Source organism: Dermochelys coriacea, chromosome 4 (genome assembly GCF_009764565.3).
Source record: "Dermochelys coriacea isolate rDerCor1 chromosome 4, rDerCor1.pri.v4, whole genome shotgun sequence".
NCBI lineage: Eukaryota > Metazoa > Chordata > Testudines > Dermochelyidae > Dermochelys > Dermochelys coriacea.
The window spans coordinates 142,940,051-142,954,826 of NC_050071.1; the positions used below are offsets into that span (position 1 = coordinate 142,940,051).

General features: G+C 49.3%; 1 protein-coding gene across 10 annotated transcripts in view; it reads right to left on the reverse strand.

Moving 5' to 3' along the window:
• Positions 1–14,776, reverse strand: part of DYSF (dysferlin) — a 312,032-nt gene that overhangs the window by 94,649 nt on the left and 202,607 nt on the right. For 6 of the 10 annotated variants that reach the window (XM_043512838.1, XM_043512844.1, XM_043512841.1 and 3 more), the window contains 6 exons: positions 14,189–14,370; positions 12,553–12,693; positions 10,862–10,891; positions 6,550–6,576; positions 1,518–1,619; positions 721–882 (listed from right to left, as the gene is read on the reverse strand). In XM_043512838.1, coding sequence (XP_043368773.1) covers positions 721–882; positions 1,518–1,619; positions 6,550–6,576; positions 10,862–10,891; positions 12,553–12,693; positions 14,189–14,370 — 644 coding nt within the window. Of the gene's footprint in view, positions 1–720; positions 883–1,517; positions 1,620–5,016; positions 5,059–6,549; positions 6,577–10,861; positions 10,892–12,552; positions 12,694–14,188; positions 14,371–14,776 lie in introns of all 10 variants that reach the window. The other 4 variants (XM_043512839.1, XM_043512840.1, XM_038399187.2 and 1 more) reach the window with 1 other exon arrangement.

The window sequence follows — 14,776 nt, forward strand, 5'->3', positions numbered from 1 at the left end:
AATTCAGCAGGGGTCTGAGCACCTTCTGAAAGACACGGAGAGCCCTCAACCCACCACGTCGGGACCAAGTCCTGCTCCCTTTCAACTCAATGGGCTGAACCTCCATTGATTTTAATGGGAGCAGGAGCAGCCCCTGAGAGTCATGTCAGAGCTCCTCACTAGAGGCTTGGGCCCTGATCCTCTAAGGATCCCCTGGTTTTCAGTTGGAATGAAGCACCAGAATAACTCTGAGGGTCTGATTCTTATCAGAACTCACAGCCTCAGGTCACTGCACTTTAACCCTGCAGCAAAGGGCTGTGGAGCATGGTTAGTATCCACGGTTCCTTGCCTGACATTCAGCAAAGCTATTCCAGCTGCTTACAGGCTGATTAACTTTGGGGTGGAATATGAGTTTACTGCAGAGCTGCAATTCAGAATCACAGACTGGGATGGTAGGTCATTAGATCCTCTTGCTGATAAACGACAAAATAATCTCCCTATTCTGGGAGCATGTGTGAGCCTAAGCAATCAAGGATGGGAATACAGATCCACCCCCATCTTGGCTGAGCTTGCTGTAGTCTCCCTCGAGAAGAGGGTGGCCTCATTCCCACTGGGAATGGCTCCGATATTCAGAGCTAAAAGGTGGGCAACGCTGGTTAACCCAGTGGAGTGCTGTGGGGCAGCGGGTGCAGCCATAGCTCTGCGAGCCAGGTGGCAGGTGCGCAGCAAGGGAGCCCTCACCACTTCCATGAAGAGTACGCAGACGTCGAAGTTGGGGTTCTTCTTGACGTTCTTGATGACGCAGGACTGGACCGTCTGGCCTCCGCACTCCACTTGGAGGCTGGGGGAGGTGATGCTGGCCAGCTGATAGCTCTTCAGGTTCCTTAGCCCCCAGGCCAAGATCTGCAGGATGAAGAGACAAGAGGAGATGAGGAAGGACACTGGGATAAGGGGAGGAGGTGACAGCAGATGACAGATAAGAAGCCAGGCTGAGCCTAGACCTTGTCTACACTGCGTTTTTTGCACTGATATAGCTGCACCAGGAACCCCCCCCCCACCCCCAAGGACATGATTCTCCTCTCTCTCCAGCCGAGGAAGAGGAGAGTCTAATTCTGAAGGGCTGCCCTTAACACAGGGTGAACTGTCCCCTTTAGGGGTAGTTGTGGCCAAGGGCCAGTTTGCCCTATTCTAAGGGTTTAAGCCTCTTTGAGGCTAGGCATTCTGGGACTCCTCTTTCTCCCAAAAGGATCACATGGCTAAGCTGAAGCAGGAGGTCCTGCTGGGAAATAAGGTCAGGTGGCAGTCATGTGATCGGACTTCATGATAAAAGGGAAGCCCATGGGCCAGATGAGGCAGTGCTCAGTGGGGGAGGAAGGCTTTAAGACTAGGCACCCTCTCCAGGGAGAACCACTCTTCAGCAGCAGCCCCCTGTTGTAAGGGTCTATGATGCTCAGTTGTGTAGGTCAGATTCAATCTAGTCGCGGGCAGCTGTTAGCCAGGATATTCCCCTATTCGGTCCGCCCCACCGAACCGCTCACCTCGATGGCAGTGCGCTGGAGCACTGGTTTGATCCCTTGAGGAACCATGTAAATGTTGGGCTCCCGCTGGGGCGGAGGGTAGGGCAGGTCCGAGTCTGCAGACTGCAGGGGAATATTGAAGGAGAACATCAGCTCAGGTTGTTACAGACCACAGATCACGCGCCTCCTATCGCCGCACTTCCTCCTAGCGCCCATCACCGCACAGGGAACAGATTTCAGAGTCCGCTAGCTCCTAGTCAGAGAGAAGGGCTGATGGGGAGAAATGTCATGTGCAAACCACTTCTCTCCCCCTGCCCCAGTGTCAGGAGCAAACAATAACCTATTGTTACATGTTGGTTTTTGTTCCCTAGGTCTTTAAAGGGATTGCCTGCCCACCATTGAAATGCAGCCACTTCTGCAGGAGACAACGACATCCATTCTATGCCAGCAATGCTGCCCCATAATCTAGGAGAAGAAAGGAAGACTAAAGGATCCACTGAAACTGCAGTGGGGGGAGGGGCAGATTGAGATAGGTCAGCAGTTCTCAAACTGTGCATTAGGACCTCAAAGTGGGTCACAACCCCCTTTGAATGAGGTTGCCAGGGCTGGCTTAGACTTGCTGGGGCCCAGGGCTGAAGCCTGAGCCCCACTATCCAGGGCCGAAGCCAAAGCCCAAGGGCTTCATCCCTGGGAGGCAAGACTCAGGTTGCAGGCCCCCTGCCTCAGTGGGGCTCAGGCTTTGGCCCCCCACCCAGGGCAGTGGGGCTTGGGCAGGCTCAGGCTTCTGTCCCCGCTCCCAGGGTTGTGTAGTAATTTTTGTTGTCAGAAGGGGGTTGTGGTGCAATGAAGTTTGAGAACCCGTGAGATAGGTGGAGTGTAATTCCTTGCATTGGAACAAGAGCCGGACACTGGAGCGCTGGTTCCTCCTGACCTTGATCTCTGAGTTCAGAGTCACCAAAAATGGGAATGCAAGCAAAATCTCTAAAAATGCACCCCTCAACTGAGGGCAGTTGGAACTAATTTAGAAGGCCATGATTCTTTCCAGGCTTCAGTGTTATTGCATTAAATTAAGCGGATATATATATTTCAAGTATAGGATTGGGTCAGATTTATATATTTAAAAGCACTACACAGAAATTTTTCTTAGTGGCATACCAGATAGATTGTACACTGGGCTGTGATTTTCACTGGCAACAGCTGGTGGCTGCCAAATCAAAGCAGCTTGTTAGCTGAAGACTCTGCTCATTCCATTCTGGGGCAGGCAGGATGGTGGGAGCATCTGGCTTTCAACACTGGGCAGATAGTAAATATGTCCCCATCCACCCCTGTCCCTGAGTGTCTTGGGCACATACACGGTCAGCTAGGCTTACAACCTGGAGACGTGCAATCATTTCACGGGCAAAGATCAAGGTCTGCTCCTGAGAAGCACTGAGCACCCTCAACTTTTGAATGGGAGCCGGTGGGTGCTCAGCTCCTCTGGAAATCAAAGCATTTATTTAGGTGCGTGACTTTAGGGTCCCAAGATTTCACCATGAGCGTTCTACAGGTGCAGAAGGTGTAATGTACCCATAGTCATCAGTGGGGATAGAACCCAGGAACTTCAGTACCTGGCACTCTGACCTCCACCATTTCCAGAGAATCTTCGTTAGCTGTCACTAGTAGAAAGGCTTTTATCCTCGTTGGAACAGTCACTAGGGGGCAGCACGGTAACATGCACCCCAACTCAGGAAATCACTTAAGTACATGCTTAACGTTAAGCACCTGCTTAAGTACATCCTTGTTTAGCTAAGCACATGATTAATTTTAAGCAGGTGCTTAAGTTGCATTGATTTCAATTGGATTTAAAGACATGCTCACCTGTCCTAAAGCATACACCCGAAGCTAAGCATCTCGAAAAGTGCTTTGCTGAATCAGACCCTTCCCCCATTGTGTTTTAGTCGCCCCACACTTTGAGAAAGCTCTGGAATGAGATTCCAGGTGTACGGGTAAAGCTGAGGGGCAGAATGGTTAGTGGCTTGACCGTCAGAGGTAGTGAGCATGTGCAGCTCCCATTGAACTCAACAGGAACTACCGCTCCTCTGAAGTTCTGATCAAAAGTGACTTGTCCAGGCTGAACGACAGAGCTGGGAATGGAGCCCAGGAGTCCGGATGCCTCGCATCCAATGCGGCACTCTCTCACCCTGAACCTGAGACGAGAGAAGAAGCCATAAGCGGAAGATTGTGCCAGGGCTGCCTCACAACAGGAGATAAAACAAAGAGGAAAGTGTTGCCTGCTTATTTGAAAGTAGAGCTGAGGAGCCCGAGAGCAAGCCAGTTACCTGGAACCAGGCCAACTCAGGGGCTTTGGGTGAGTTTATTGAGTTTTCAGATTTTGAACTCAAAATCTGACAGCAAAATTAGGGGAGGAGAAACAAACCCATAATTTAAAGAATAACTGGCTACGCCCACTGGCAAAGTGGTAGCTCTGGAGTTTGGCAGAGCAGTGCCTGAAATGTCAGTAGGTGAGTGGTGGTAGCCAAGTCCCTAAAAATCCAACAATTCCATCTGGGGAGAACAGTTTTCCCATCCAACACTGTTTGCAGGGGTGCTCCATCTGCTGAAGCTACAAGCACTTTGACCTTTAACCTCTGTCAGGAGCAGGTGGAGAGAAAAGATCAGTGAGCAGGTCATGGGTGGGGATTTGGGGAAAGGGGTTACAAAGCCATGGACAGGGCACAAGCAGTCACCAAACAGAGCTTCCCCTCTTTTCCATCCACCGGAAGAAGCAGGCGTGAAAAGCAACAAGGCAGGATTTGCTGACAGGCTGGGGCAGTTTTAACACGGGAGATTGCAGGGACTTGACTTTTGCATTGGAACATGCAGCAAAGTCCTATGCAGGAGGAGACGTCTTGGGAAGTGGATGCAGATCAGGCCTGACAGAGACAAGGCAATTTACTTCCCTTCCCATCAACTCTCCTTTGGTGTACAATTGGCTCAAGTTATTTCACTGGAGCTATAATCAATTTACACCACCAGGGCATCTGGCCCACTGACACCAATGGAGCTACACCAGTTTACACCCATTGGGGTCTGGCCTCAGTGACTACAGTGGAGCAATATCAATTTACATCAGGTGGGAGTCTGGTCCATTGACTTGGATGGAGCAACTCTTATTTACAGTCGCTGATGATCTGACCCACGACTCCAATGGCACAATGCCAGGTTACACCAGTTTGGCTCCAGCTCCATCATTATCACCATGGGCCTGGCTCTCCCATAGCCATTGGGAGGCCATTTACACAGGCCACGTGGGTGAGAAAACTCCCCAGAGGAAGGACCATGGAGAATTCAGCACAGACATGAGTGCTGTCATTGGGTGTTTCACATGGAGGCTCGGCTGGCTGGTCTGGGCAGGCCAGACAGTCTCTCCAGTGGGGAAGGAGCCGGTTTCCACACTGGGAAGCTCCGTTGGGATTTTGTTTAGTCCCCAGCCAGGTGCAGAGAAGAACGGGAGGGTCAAGGGTTGGAGACTGAATGGTACCCATTGCAGGAGCCCTTCGTAGAAGAAGGCAGGTGTGCCCAGCTGTGGAGCGCCAATCCCAGAAATGGCCGTGGGGGAGAAAAAGCAAAGAGATGGTTACATTTCCCTGGCAGAGTTCAGTTCAGCACCTGCAAAGCATGAGGGTAAGTCCCTCTCTTCCAGAGAGGAAGTACCGAGCCCAGGGGTATTTGGCGCTGGGGAAAAGAGCTGGATTGAAAACAGAGCTGGTCAAAAAGCTCTACCATCGAAAAATGCTGATTAGACAGAAGTGAAACATTCTGCAAGAATGGGGCTACCAGTTTCCCTGGCTCGATGGCTCCCTGGGTGGCCAGCTCCCTGGGCTACCAGTTTCCCTGGCTGGCTGGCTCCCTGGGTGGCCAAGTCCCCGGGCTACCAGTTTCCCCACCAGTATTTCCAAAACAGAACCTTGTGGAATTTCTGTTCCAGCTGTTTGGGGATTTTGTCCTGATTTGGGATGAAAACTCAAAACTTTTCCCAAGATGGAAGTTCTGTTTCCAAGCAGTGCCCTACCCTGCCTTTGAGGGGGGGAGAATGGAATCTCCATGCCCCAGTCAGCTCTTTGGCCTGTCTGCTGAGGCTGCTGAAAAAGGGAACCAAGAGTGGTGATGTGGGCATTGGCATGGTTTCATCCCTGGTGCAAGCAGGTGCATCTGTTCAGTCCAGCAGAGTTGCACATGCTTGCACTGGGGCTGAATAGAGCCATGTGAAAATGCCACCCACTCTACTGTGGGGTAACCAGGAGGTTACCCCACACTACAAAAAGTGAACCCAGGACCTAGGGATCCAATGGCATGAACCTTGATTGACTAAATGACAGGACCAGGTCTGTTAATTGAGGCATGCATAACTCTAACTCCTCTTGCAACTAGAGATGGGCCCAAACCAGATCTAAAGATCACCCAGACTTTTGGGGAAAGTCCTGATCCAGGCCTGATCTCTATAACGGGCCAGAACCAAATCACCAGACCCAGGGACACTCATGTTTTGGGACCGTTACGATTTGGGACCAAGCTGTGTGTCTTGCCTTAATCGCTGCAGCGGGTCTAAGACAGCCCAACGGACCCAAACCCTCCACATCTTGGGGATTGTCAATCTAAACTTCACAGCTTGAGCTGCTCTCTAGCTACCACCATCTTGCAACTTCCCAAACCCCTCGCACCCATCAGCACCTCACTAAGGATGGAATTCACCCTAGGGCAGGTGCCCAGCACAAAGCCCAGGCATCACTTAGGGCCCACTTAAGCCTTAAGGGTGCAGAGGCATCATGCCAGTCCTCCGCACCAGAGTGAATTTCTCCCTACTTGCCTTGCTGTTAGAAAACTGTCCCAGATCAGGCACAAAATCTACATACCTATCTTTCCTCAGGTGACTAATAGAAGTAAAAAGCTAATGCTATTCATTGGGCTCACCCATCAAAAAGATTGCTTGCCCGCGTTGGGCAGAATTTCGTATAAAATCATAAGTAAGTATATGGGGAAGAGACAAACAACTTTGCAGACACGGTAAGCTCACCTCATCCAGACTGGCAGACAGCTCGCTCTGGAGGAGGAAGAGAGAAAGGACATTAAAATATTATTATCTAACACACTCGCACACGCACGCTCTGCACCGCAGGAAACATCCTGCAGCCGTTTGGATATAAGCCCCTTTATGAAAGTAATGCTGATGTCATGGTTCAGGGCAATACAGGCAATGATGCATCTGAGAGCCAGTCGCTCTTACAGCAAGCTACCTAGCATAATGCACGTGTAACAGGGTGGCTTGGTTTTAAAGGCTGGAAGGCCTGGGCAGCCAACCCTGATTACAAAGGAGCCACACCTGGGTCGGATCAAGGGCTTCCTTATAAAGAGCAGCAGGACGGCATGAGCTCTGGCTGCCCAGGAGAGGAAGTCAAGGCTAGTGCTCCAGCCAGAAAAGGCAGGGACTGGCTGCTTTGGGTGGAGCAGATCTGGACAGAGCTAGGGCTCTGTGCCCAGCAGAAGCACCAGCGCTGAGTGTGACCCTTCGCGTTACGGTTAGGGACTTTAATTTGCATGCTGAGGATTGCGTGAACCATTTCTGTTATTAAACCAGTCTGAGGTGGGGGTGCTCTGAGCCAGAAGAGAGACTGTGTGGAGTTCCTACAGGGTTCACAAAAGGAGGCTAATAGGGGCAGGGTGCCCGGCCACAAGGTCTCTGTGGTGCCCTGCTACCAATTTCACAGGTGATTAAAACATTCTGCTCCTGGGGTCCAATTTATTGTGTCCTTACCTACTGGCCATCTCGCCCCTAGCTCAGTCCCTCTCTCCCTTTAGGTAGGGAGTCCACAGGCCCCAGCTATTAATAAGCTGTCCTACTGCACAAGGCCAATGCAGCTGTGGGATTCCTAGAGAGGGCAGGAGGGCCATGGACGTGTCTCAGAGCTGAAGAGAGAGGTGACCCCATACATGTAGAGCACGGCTATCATTCGCTAATATTTTATCTGCTCAAAATAGAGCTGGTACAAAAAAAAATTCATTTGAATCTTTGTCCAATGAAAACTTGCCTTTTTTCACAACTCAAAACTTTGTGAAACACTTTCATTTCCCTGAACAAGTTCATTTTCTCATCAAAAATGAAAATCTCTGCATTTCAAACATGTAACTTTTTTCTATTTGTCCCTTTCTCCCACTTTTCCCCTTATTTCTTTTCACCTCTGAGTGCCATAGAATGAATATCTACGGTCTGAGGGGTTTTAGTAGGGCTGTCAATCGCAGTTAATTCACACGATTAACTCAAAAATATTAATCGTGATTTTAAAAAATTAATCGCAGTTTTAACCACACTGTTAAACAATAAAATACCAATTGAAATTTATAAAATATTTTGGATGTTTTTCTACATTTTAAAATATATTTATTTCAGTTACAATATAGAATACAAAGTGTACAATGCTCACTTTATATTATTTTTATTACAAATATTTGCACTGTAAAAATGATAAATAAAAGAAATAGTATTTTTCAATTCACCTCATAAAAGTACTGTAGTGCAATCTCTATCATAAAAGTGTAACTTACAAATGTAGAGGTTTTTTTGTTACATAACTGCACTCAAAAACAAAACAATGTAAAACTTTAGAGCCTACAAGTCCACTCAGTCCTACTTCTTGTTCAGCCAATCGCTCAGTCAAACAAGTTTGTTTACATTTACAGGAGATAATATTGCTCTCTTCTTATTTACAATGTCACCAGAAAGTGAGAACAGGCATTTGCATGGCACTTTTGTAGCCAGCATTGCAAGGTATTTACGCACCAGATATTCTAAACATTCGTATGCCCCTTCAAGCTTCAGCCACCACTCCAGAGGACATGCTTCCATGATGATGACGTTCATTAAAAAAAAAGTGTTAATTAAATTTGTGACTGAACATCTTGGGGGAGAATGGTATGTCCCCTGCTCTGTTATACCAGTCTCAGATGAGGACCCAGCACACGTGGTTCATTTTAAGAACATTTTCACTGCAGATTTGACAAAATGCAAATAAGGTACTAATGTGAGATTTCTAAAAATAGCTACAGCACTCGACCCAAGGTTTAAAAATCTGAAGTGCCTTCCAAAGTCTGAGAGGGACGAGGCGTGGCGCATGCCTTCAGAAGTCTTAAAAGAGCAACATTCTGATGCGGAAACTACAGAACCCGAACCACCAGAAAAGAAAATCAACCTTCTGCTGGTGGCAGAAGATAATGAAAACCAACATGCGTCAGTCTGCACTGTTTTGGATCGTTATTGAGCAGAATCCATCATCAGCATGGACGCATGTCCTCTGGAATGGTGGTCAAAGCATGAAGGGACATATGAATCCTTAGCATATCTAGCATATAAATATCTTGTGACACCGGCTACAACAGTGCCATGTGAATGCCTGTTCTCACTTTCAGGTGACATTGTAAACAAGCAGCGGGCAGCATTATTTCCTGCGACTGTAAACAAACTTGTTCGTCTGAGCGACTGGCTGAACAAGAAGTAGGACTGAGTGAATTAACAGTTTTACATTGTTTTACATTGTTTTATTTTTGAGTGCAGTTATTTTTTTGTATACAATTCTACATTTGTAAATTCAACTTTCATGATAAAGAGATTGCACTACAGTACTTGTATTGGGTGAATTGAAAAATACTAATTCTTTTGTTTCTTTACTACAGTGAAAATATTTGTTATAAAAATAAATACAAAGTAAGCACTGTGCATTTTGTATTCTGTGTTGTAACTGAAATCAATATATTTGAAAATGTAGAAAATATCCACAAATATTTAAATTAATGGTATTCTATTATCGTTTAACAGCATGATTAATCATGCAATTAATCATGATTAATTTTTTTAATCACTTGACAGTACTAATTCTTGCTTTTTTTATTTGTTTCTCTTTTCTTTTTCCACTCTGTAACTTTTTCAAAATTTCCTCAACTTTAGAAAAGCTATAAAATAGCCAAAGGAAAAAGGAAACGCTGTCATTCTGCTACTCCTCTACCTTTCCAAAGTTGGAGAAGTTTTGAAGCTTTACAAGTGGCAGAGTTAGTTCCATTTTTTCCTTTTGCTGCTCTATAACTTTACCAAAAGTGGAGAAGTTTTTAACAATTTTAGAGTAGCAAAATGAGAAGTTGGGGGGGGGGGGGTGGAACTAACAATTTAGGGGAAAATAAAATCCTGGACATCATGTATTTAATTGCACTTAGTGGCAAGAAGGAAAAAGATGGGAAGGAGATAAATGAAGATTCAAAGTTTTGAAAATTTACCAAAAAAGTCAGAAAAATGACAAATTGCTCTGTTTCGAACCTCACGAAATGGAACCAACTTTGAAATTTCAAATTTTTCCAGAAGCATTTGTTCATTTTCTGGCCAGCTCTCCTGTGTAGCATCGGGAGCATGAGACATTACGCCTGTATCTGTTATCAGGGTGAAACCTGGCTGTCCATGCTCAGACTATGAAAACATTCCATGTAGTTTCACCAGGCCTCCTCCATCCCAAGCCCCCTCTTGCCAACTTGTTCCATGCCAACCAGCTGCTTTCACACCCCAGCCAGCACTGCCCGTCCGGGATGGGGGACCGCACTTGCTACCCCTTCCTCTCCATCTCACAGGTAGCATCACAGGGGCCTCCCCTCCAGCACAGCTGCCATGGAGGGGAAGAGAGAAGTCAGGCCAAGCGTACCCTGGCACTTAGGGCGGGAAGGGGGTAGGGAGGGCAGGAAAGGCTGTGCATGGAGCAGAAAGGAGAGGCTACAGTGGGGAAGGGATCAGGTAGGAGGATGGCGGAAGAAGGGGCGGGTGAAGCAGGAGTGTATAAAGGACACAGAGAATGATGAGTGGGTGAGGATGCAGGGGGGCAGGAGCAGCAGGTGGTAGGCAGGGTAGATGGAGCCTGCCAGACCAAGGAGGGAGTGAAAGGCGGCTATGCTGATGGGGATGCCACAACCCTTTGATCTGGGGGCAGTGCCGTGGCACCGTTAACATGGCGTGTTGCGATGAAAGGGTTAAACCCAGCCATCACTAGAACCTTTGGGGCCCAGGCTGCAGAGGCCAGCAGCCTGCAGACAGAGAGCAGCGACCTCTCTGGCATCTCTCAGAGACATACACCACCGCTCTGGGGACGGCTCACAGGGCTCCAAGCCCGGGGGCTGAGCTCCACGGTAAAGGGAACGTCAGCAGTGAAATCAATCTGAGCAGGATGGATCACAGGAGCCTGATTCAGGCAAAGCTCCCAGGATGTTAATGGGAGTTTGCTGGAGCTGGGGCTTGGGGATCTTGCCCTTTGGGGGAGTGTTTCAGGCCCTCAGAGTTGTCACTGCGATGCAAGCGTTACCTCGAAGCCAGGGAGATGGTGAACAGCCGGCTGTGGAGAGCAAAACACAAACAGTCAGTGGATGATCCCTGCATTGTCACCAGAGAGCCCCTGCTCTGTTATCTGCGAGAACATTCACACCCTCACAGCCAGGTCCTGCTCCCAGCAACGCCAACTGATTTCCCAGGCCTCTGGGGACCTATGGTAAGGCCACATCCCTGGGCGGGTCATTGTTTGTGGGGACTGAACCTGGGATGGCTAGATCAGAGTGCACGAGTCTCTACTGGTTGAGCTACAAAAGCTGGTTCTGTTAAGGTCAAACCTTTAGTGACTCATATGCACCTACATGGTCCGGCCACTGTGTAAGCATGGGCTGCGCTGTCACAGATACCTACCTTATCTCTGGAGACGTTAACACGCGGCAAGGCCAATGAGTGTCAAATTCAGTGTCCTCCACCAGCCCCACACAACCATCCCCCCACCAATTCCCTCTTCCTCTACTGGCAGCCACTCACCCACGTTGTTCTTTCCGGCCAGAAATGTTACCTTGGAGCTTGCCAAGGTCAATAGCTCTCGCTGGCCAGCTGGCTCGGGGTGCCCACGCACTGGGCAGCCTGTCTCATTCCCCAAGGTGTTTTTCCCTACCACACAGTTCCTTCTTGCTTCTTCCACTGTCTGCCACTCATGAGCCTACCCTATGTGGGGGGTGCCCTGTACCCACCCACAGCCCCAAGCTACTGGTAATGCCAAACACTGGTAATGAGGACATCACAAGTGCAGACCCCGAGCTCTAGAACAGCAGGGCCTGAATGTCCCGCGTCTCCCGCTTAGATCCTGGAGCAGGACGGAGAGAGAAGCAGCAGGGAGGAGGGAACTCAATGAGTGATTTTAACATTTCCTGGGGAAGCAGCCACTTCCCTCGCCTTCCATCCCACCCACTCTCCCTGGCACTGGGACAATCTGGGGAGCAGCCAAACCTGGGTGAGTGGAACAGCACATGGAGGTGAAGACGGCGCAGGGGCGGCCTGTGCGTGGTGGGGGGTAAGATAAGCACGTATGGGGCCAAAGAAGAGTCTCTCCCAACTGGTTTGGGGCCAAAGACCAGTCGCTTTCCCATCGGCTGTTAAAGGAGAGACACTCGACTTGGTTGCTTGCTGCTCAGCCTGCTCTTCCCATCTCTACACACAAACCCTCATTCTAGGCTCCCAGGGTGAGCCCTGCAACTGTGGGGAGGATCCACTGTGTTCTCCATGCAGCACAACAGAGCCGAATCCCAGCTCAGCCCTAGCTCTAGAGCCGCGAGCAAGGCCTCCACAGTCTGAGCTGGACTCTTCCGGAGTCAGAGAGACTGAGGTAGGGGCACCGGACAGCCAATGCTCTGGTTTCGCAAAAGCCGAATGAAGGAACCGCTGGCCTCAAATGGCAGGAACTGCCTCCCTGGTGGCTACTGGGCTAGACAGCAGCAGCCCTGCCTAAATGTGGCAACCAAGACGGGAAAGGAACCGCTGAGACGACCTGCGTCCTTGGAATATCCTGCATCTGTTAAAGCTGGTTGCAGGCAACTGGAGAGCTATTTTAACCAGCAGACTGGCCTGTGTGGACTGGCCCAAATTGGTTCCCAGCCCCTGCACGCTCGAAGCTTGACCCTGCTGAGCACCCATAGATTCCAGGGAGATCTGGTCTCATAATTCCAGGGGAAGTCCTTTCCTCACCTTCTCTCTCTGAATCAGTTCAAAGGCGGCGAGCAGCTCTCCTGCACTTCGGCTCCCTCTAGTGATAGGGTGCCAGGACAGCCTCGGGGAGCGCTCCAAACTGGGTTTGCAAATGCAGCGGCCCATGAACTCGTCCGCACCCTGAAAGCAACACACTGGCTGTCACAGAGGTCGCAGAGGCCTCGCTCATAGTCCTATTTCTTGGCTTAGGTGGCTACCTCCCACCTGTCTCACTTGCTATGGCTAACCCCTTTCATTCCAACATTGGGAGTTGGGGCAAAACAATCATGAGATTGGGTTAAAAAATCATGAGATTTTTAAAAATCATACATTTGAGGGCTTTTAAATTTGCCTTCTGGCTTTGGAGCCTTTAGGGGTCATGTTTTTAAGCTTCTCTCTGTAACCATCATGGCTAGAAACTTACATTTTTTAAATGAAAGGTGAAATTCTCACAGAAGCACCTGACTCCAGGAGCTGGCACTTTGAGTAAAATATCACCCACTATCAGCAATGTGCAATAAAATCACAGGAGTTGGCCTGTTAAAGTGTCTGCAGGAATTCCCAAGCTAGAAAGTCCATGACCATGAGAATGTGAATGACATTTAGACTTTGAAAGGATTTTCTCCCAATATTATTTTGTGGGGGAGTGGAGAAGGAGGGGGTTTCAGGAAGTAAGAAGCGGCAGTGCTGGGCAGTTTTTATGATCTGTATTACAGTTGCACCTAGAGGCCTTAATCAAGAGCAGGGGACACCCATTGTGCTAGGTGCTGCACAAATATAATACAAAAGACAGTCCCTGCCTCTAAAGAGCTTCAGCCCAAATCTTGAAAGGTATTACAATGGAAGTTAAGAGCATCTGGGCCTTCCAGCCTTTACAGCGAGAAGATGTGAGCAGGGTATAGAACACAAAACAGGGAGAGAAGGGTCACAACAGTTGGAACACAAGGCAGCAATTATTAGTAATATTTAGGCCATGCCAAGAGGCTCTAGCTGAACTCAGGGCCCAACTGTGCAAGGTGCTGTGCAAACACCTAGTGAGAGACAGTCCTTGCCCCCAAAGCGCTTCAGATCTAAACAAAAATAATAAGGGTGAGAGGAATTAAAAACCACAATCTCCACTTTGCACAAGGGGCACTAGGGCAAAGAGCACAACGTGCCCAAGATCACCAGGAACTGGGCCCACATCTCCTGATCCCCAGTCCAGCACGCTAACCACAGACCCAGTCCCCCACCCTCGAAGAGCTGCAGAGAGATAAGTAGGAGGCCACCCTAGCAAAGTACGTCATTGCCCATGAAACGATTCAGAAAGCGCGAGTCTCTGGCTGACAGCACACGCAGGTGCAGAGGGACAGAATAACCCATCACTCAGGCTAGTCAAACACATACATCTGGACCCTACTTCCCCATACGGCCCCGGGCTCCATCATGACAGAGAGACAGCCAGGCCAAATTAGAGCAAGTGGCGTGTGACCCAGAGCATGTCTCACAGCGCCACTCAGCTTTGGCTCCATTATGACAGGGGTGGTCGGGCCAAATCGGGGAGCCCCTCAAATTTGGGCCCAAGGCACATGCCTAGTTTGCCTATGCCTTAATCCAGCCCTGCGGATAGGTCCGCACGGTGCATGATAACGCTTACATAGGTGTCGTGGTCGTAAATCTCCACAACGATGTTGGGGGGGGCATCAGCAACGTTCTGGGGATCCCCGAAGATCTCGACCTCGTAGAAGATGAGAGTCTGGTCCCAGGTGGGATTCAAGGTGTTCTTCACCACCACCGTCTTCTGGCTTTGGTGGAGGAAGGAGACGGTGGCGTACGGATCTGCAGCGAAGAGAGGTGGGGAGTTAGGGAAATCACAGGAGTGTATAAACAGGGCTATGTCTGTCCATTCTGGAAACAGGAATGGGAGGAAAGGGCAATACGAGGTTCAACGTGCAGCAAAATCCGTGATGAGCCACTGAGTATTACAGTTTTCTAGAAAGCCCTAGGCTGCTCCCATCTCTCCTGGCTCCACAGAGGCCAAAATGCTGCTGGCCAAGGATCTACTGTATATACTGTAGCACTAGCGCCTCTCACCCAAGGATCTGAAAGTATTTTACAGGCACTGAGAAGTAACCTGAGGCAGTATAGCCCAGCCCAGTGAGTAAGGCACCTGACTGGGCGTGAGGAGACCTGGGCTCTTCCCAGCTCTGCTGCTCACATGAATCTGGGCAAGTCACCACTCTGT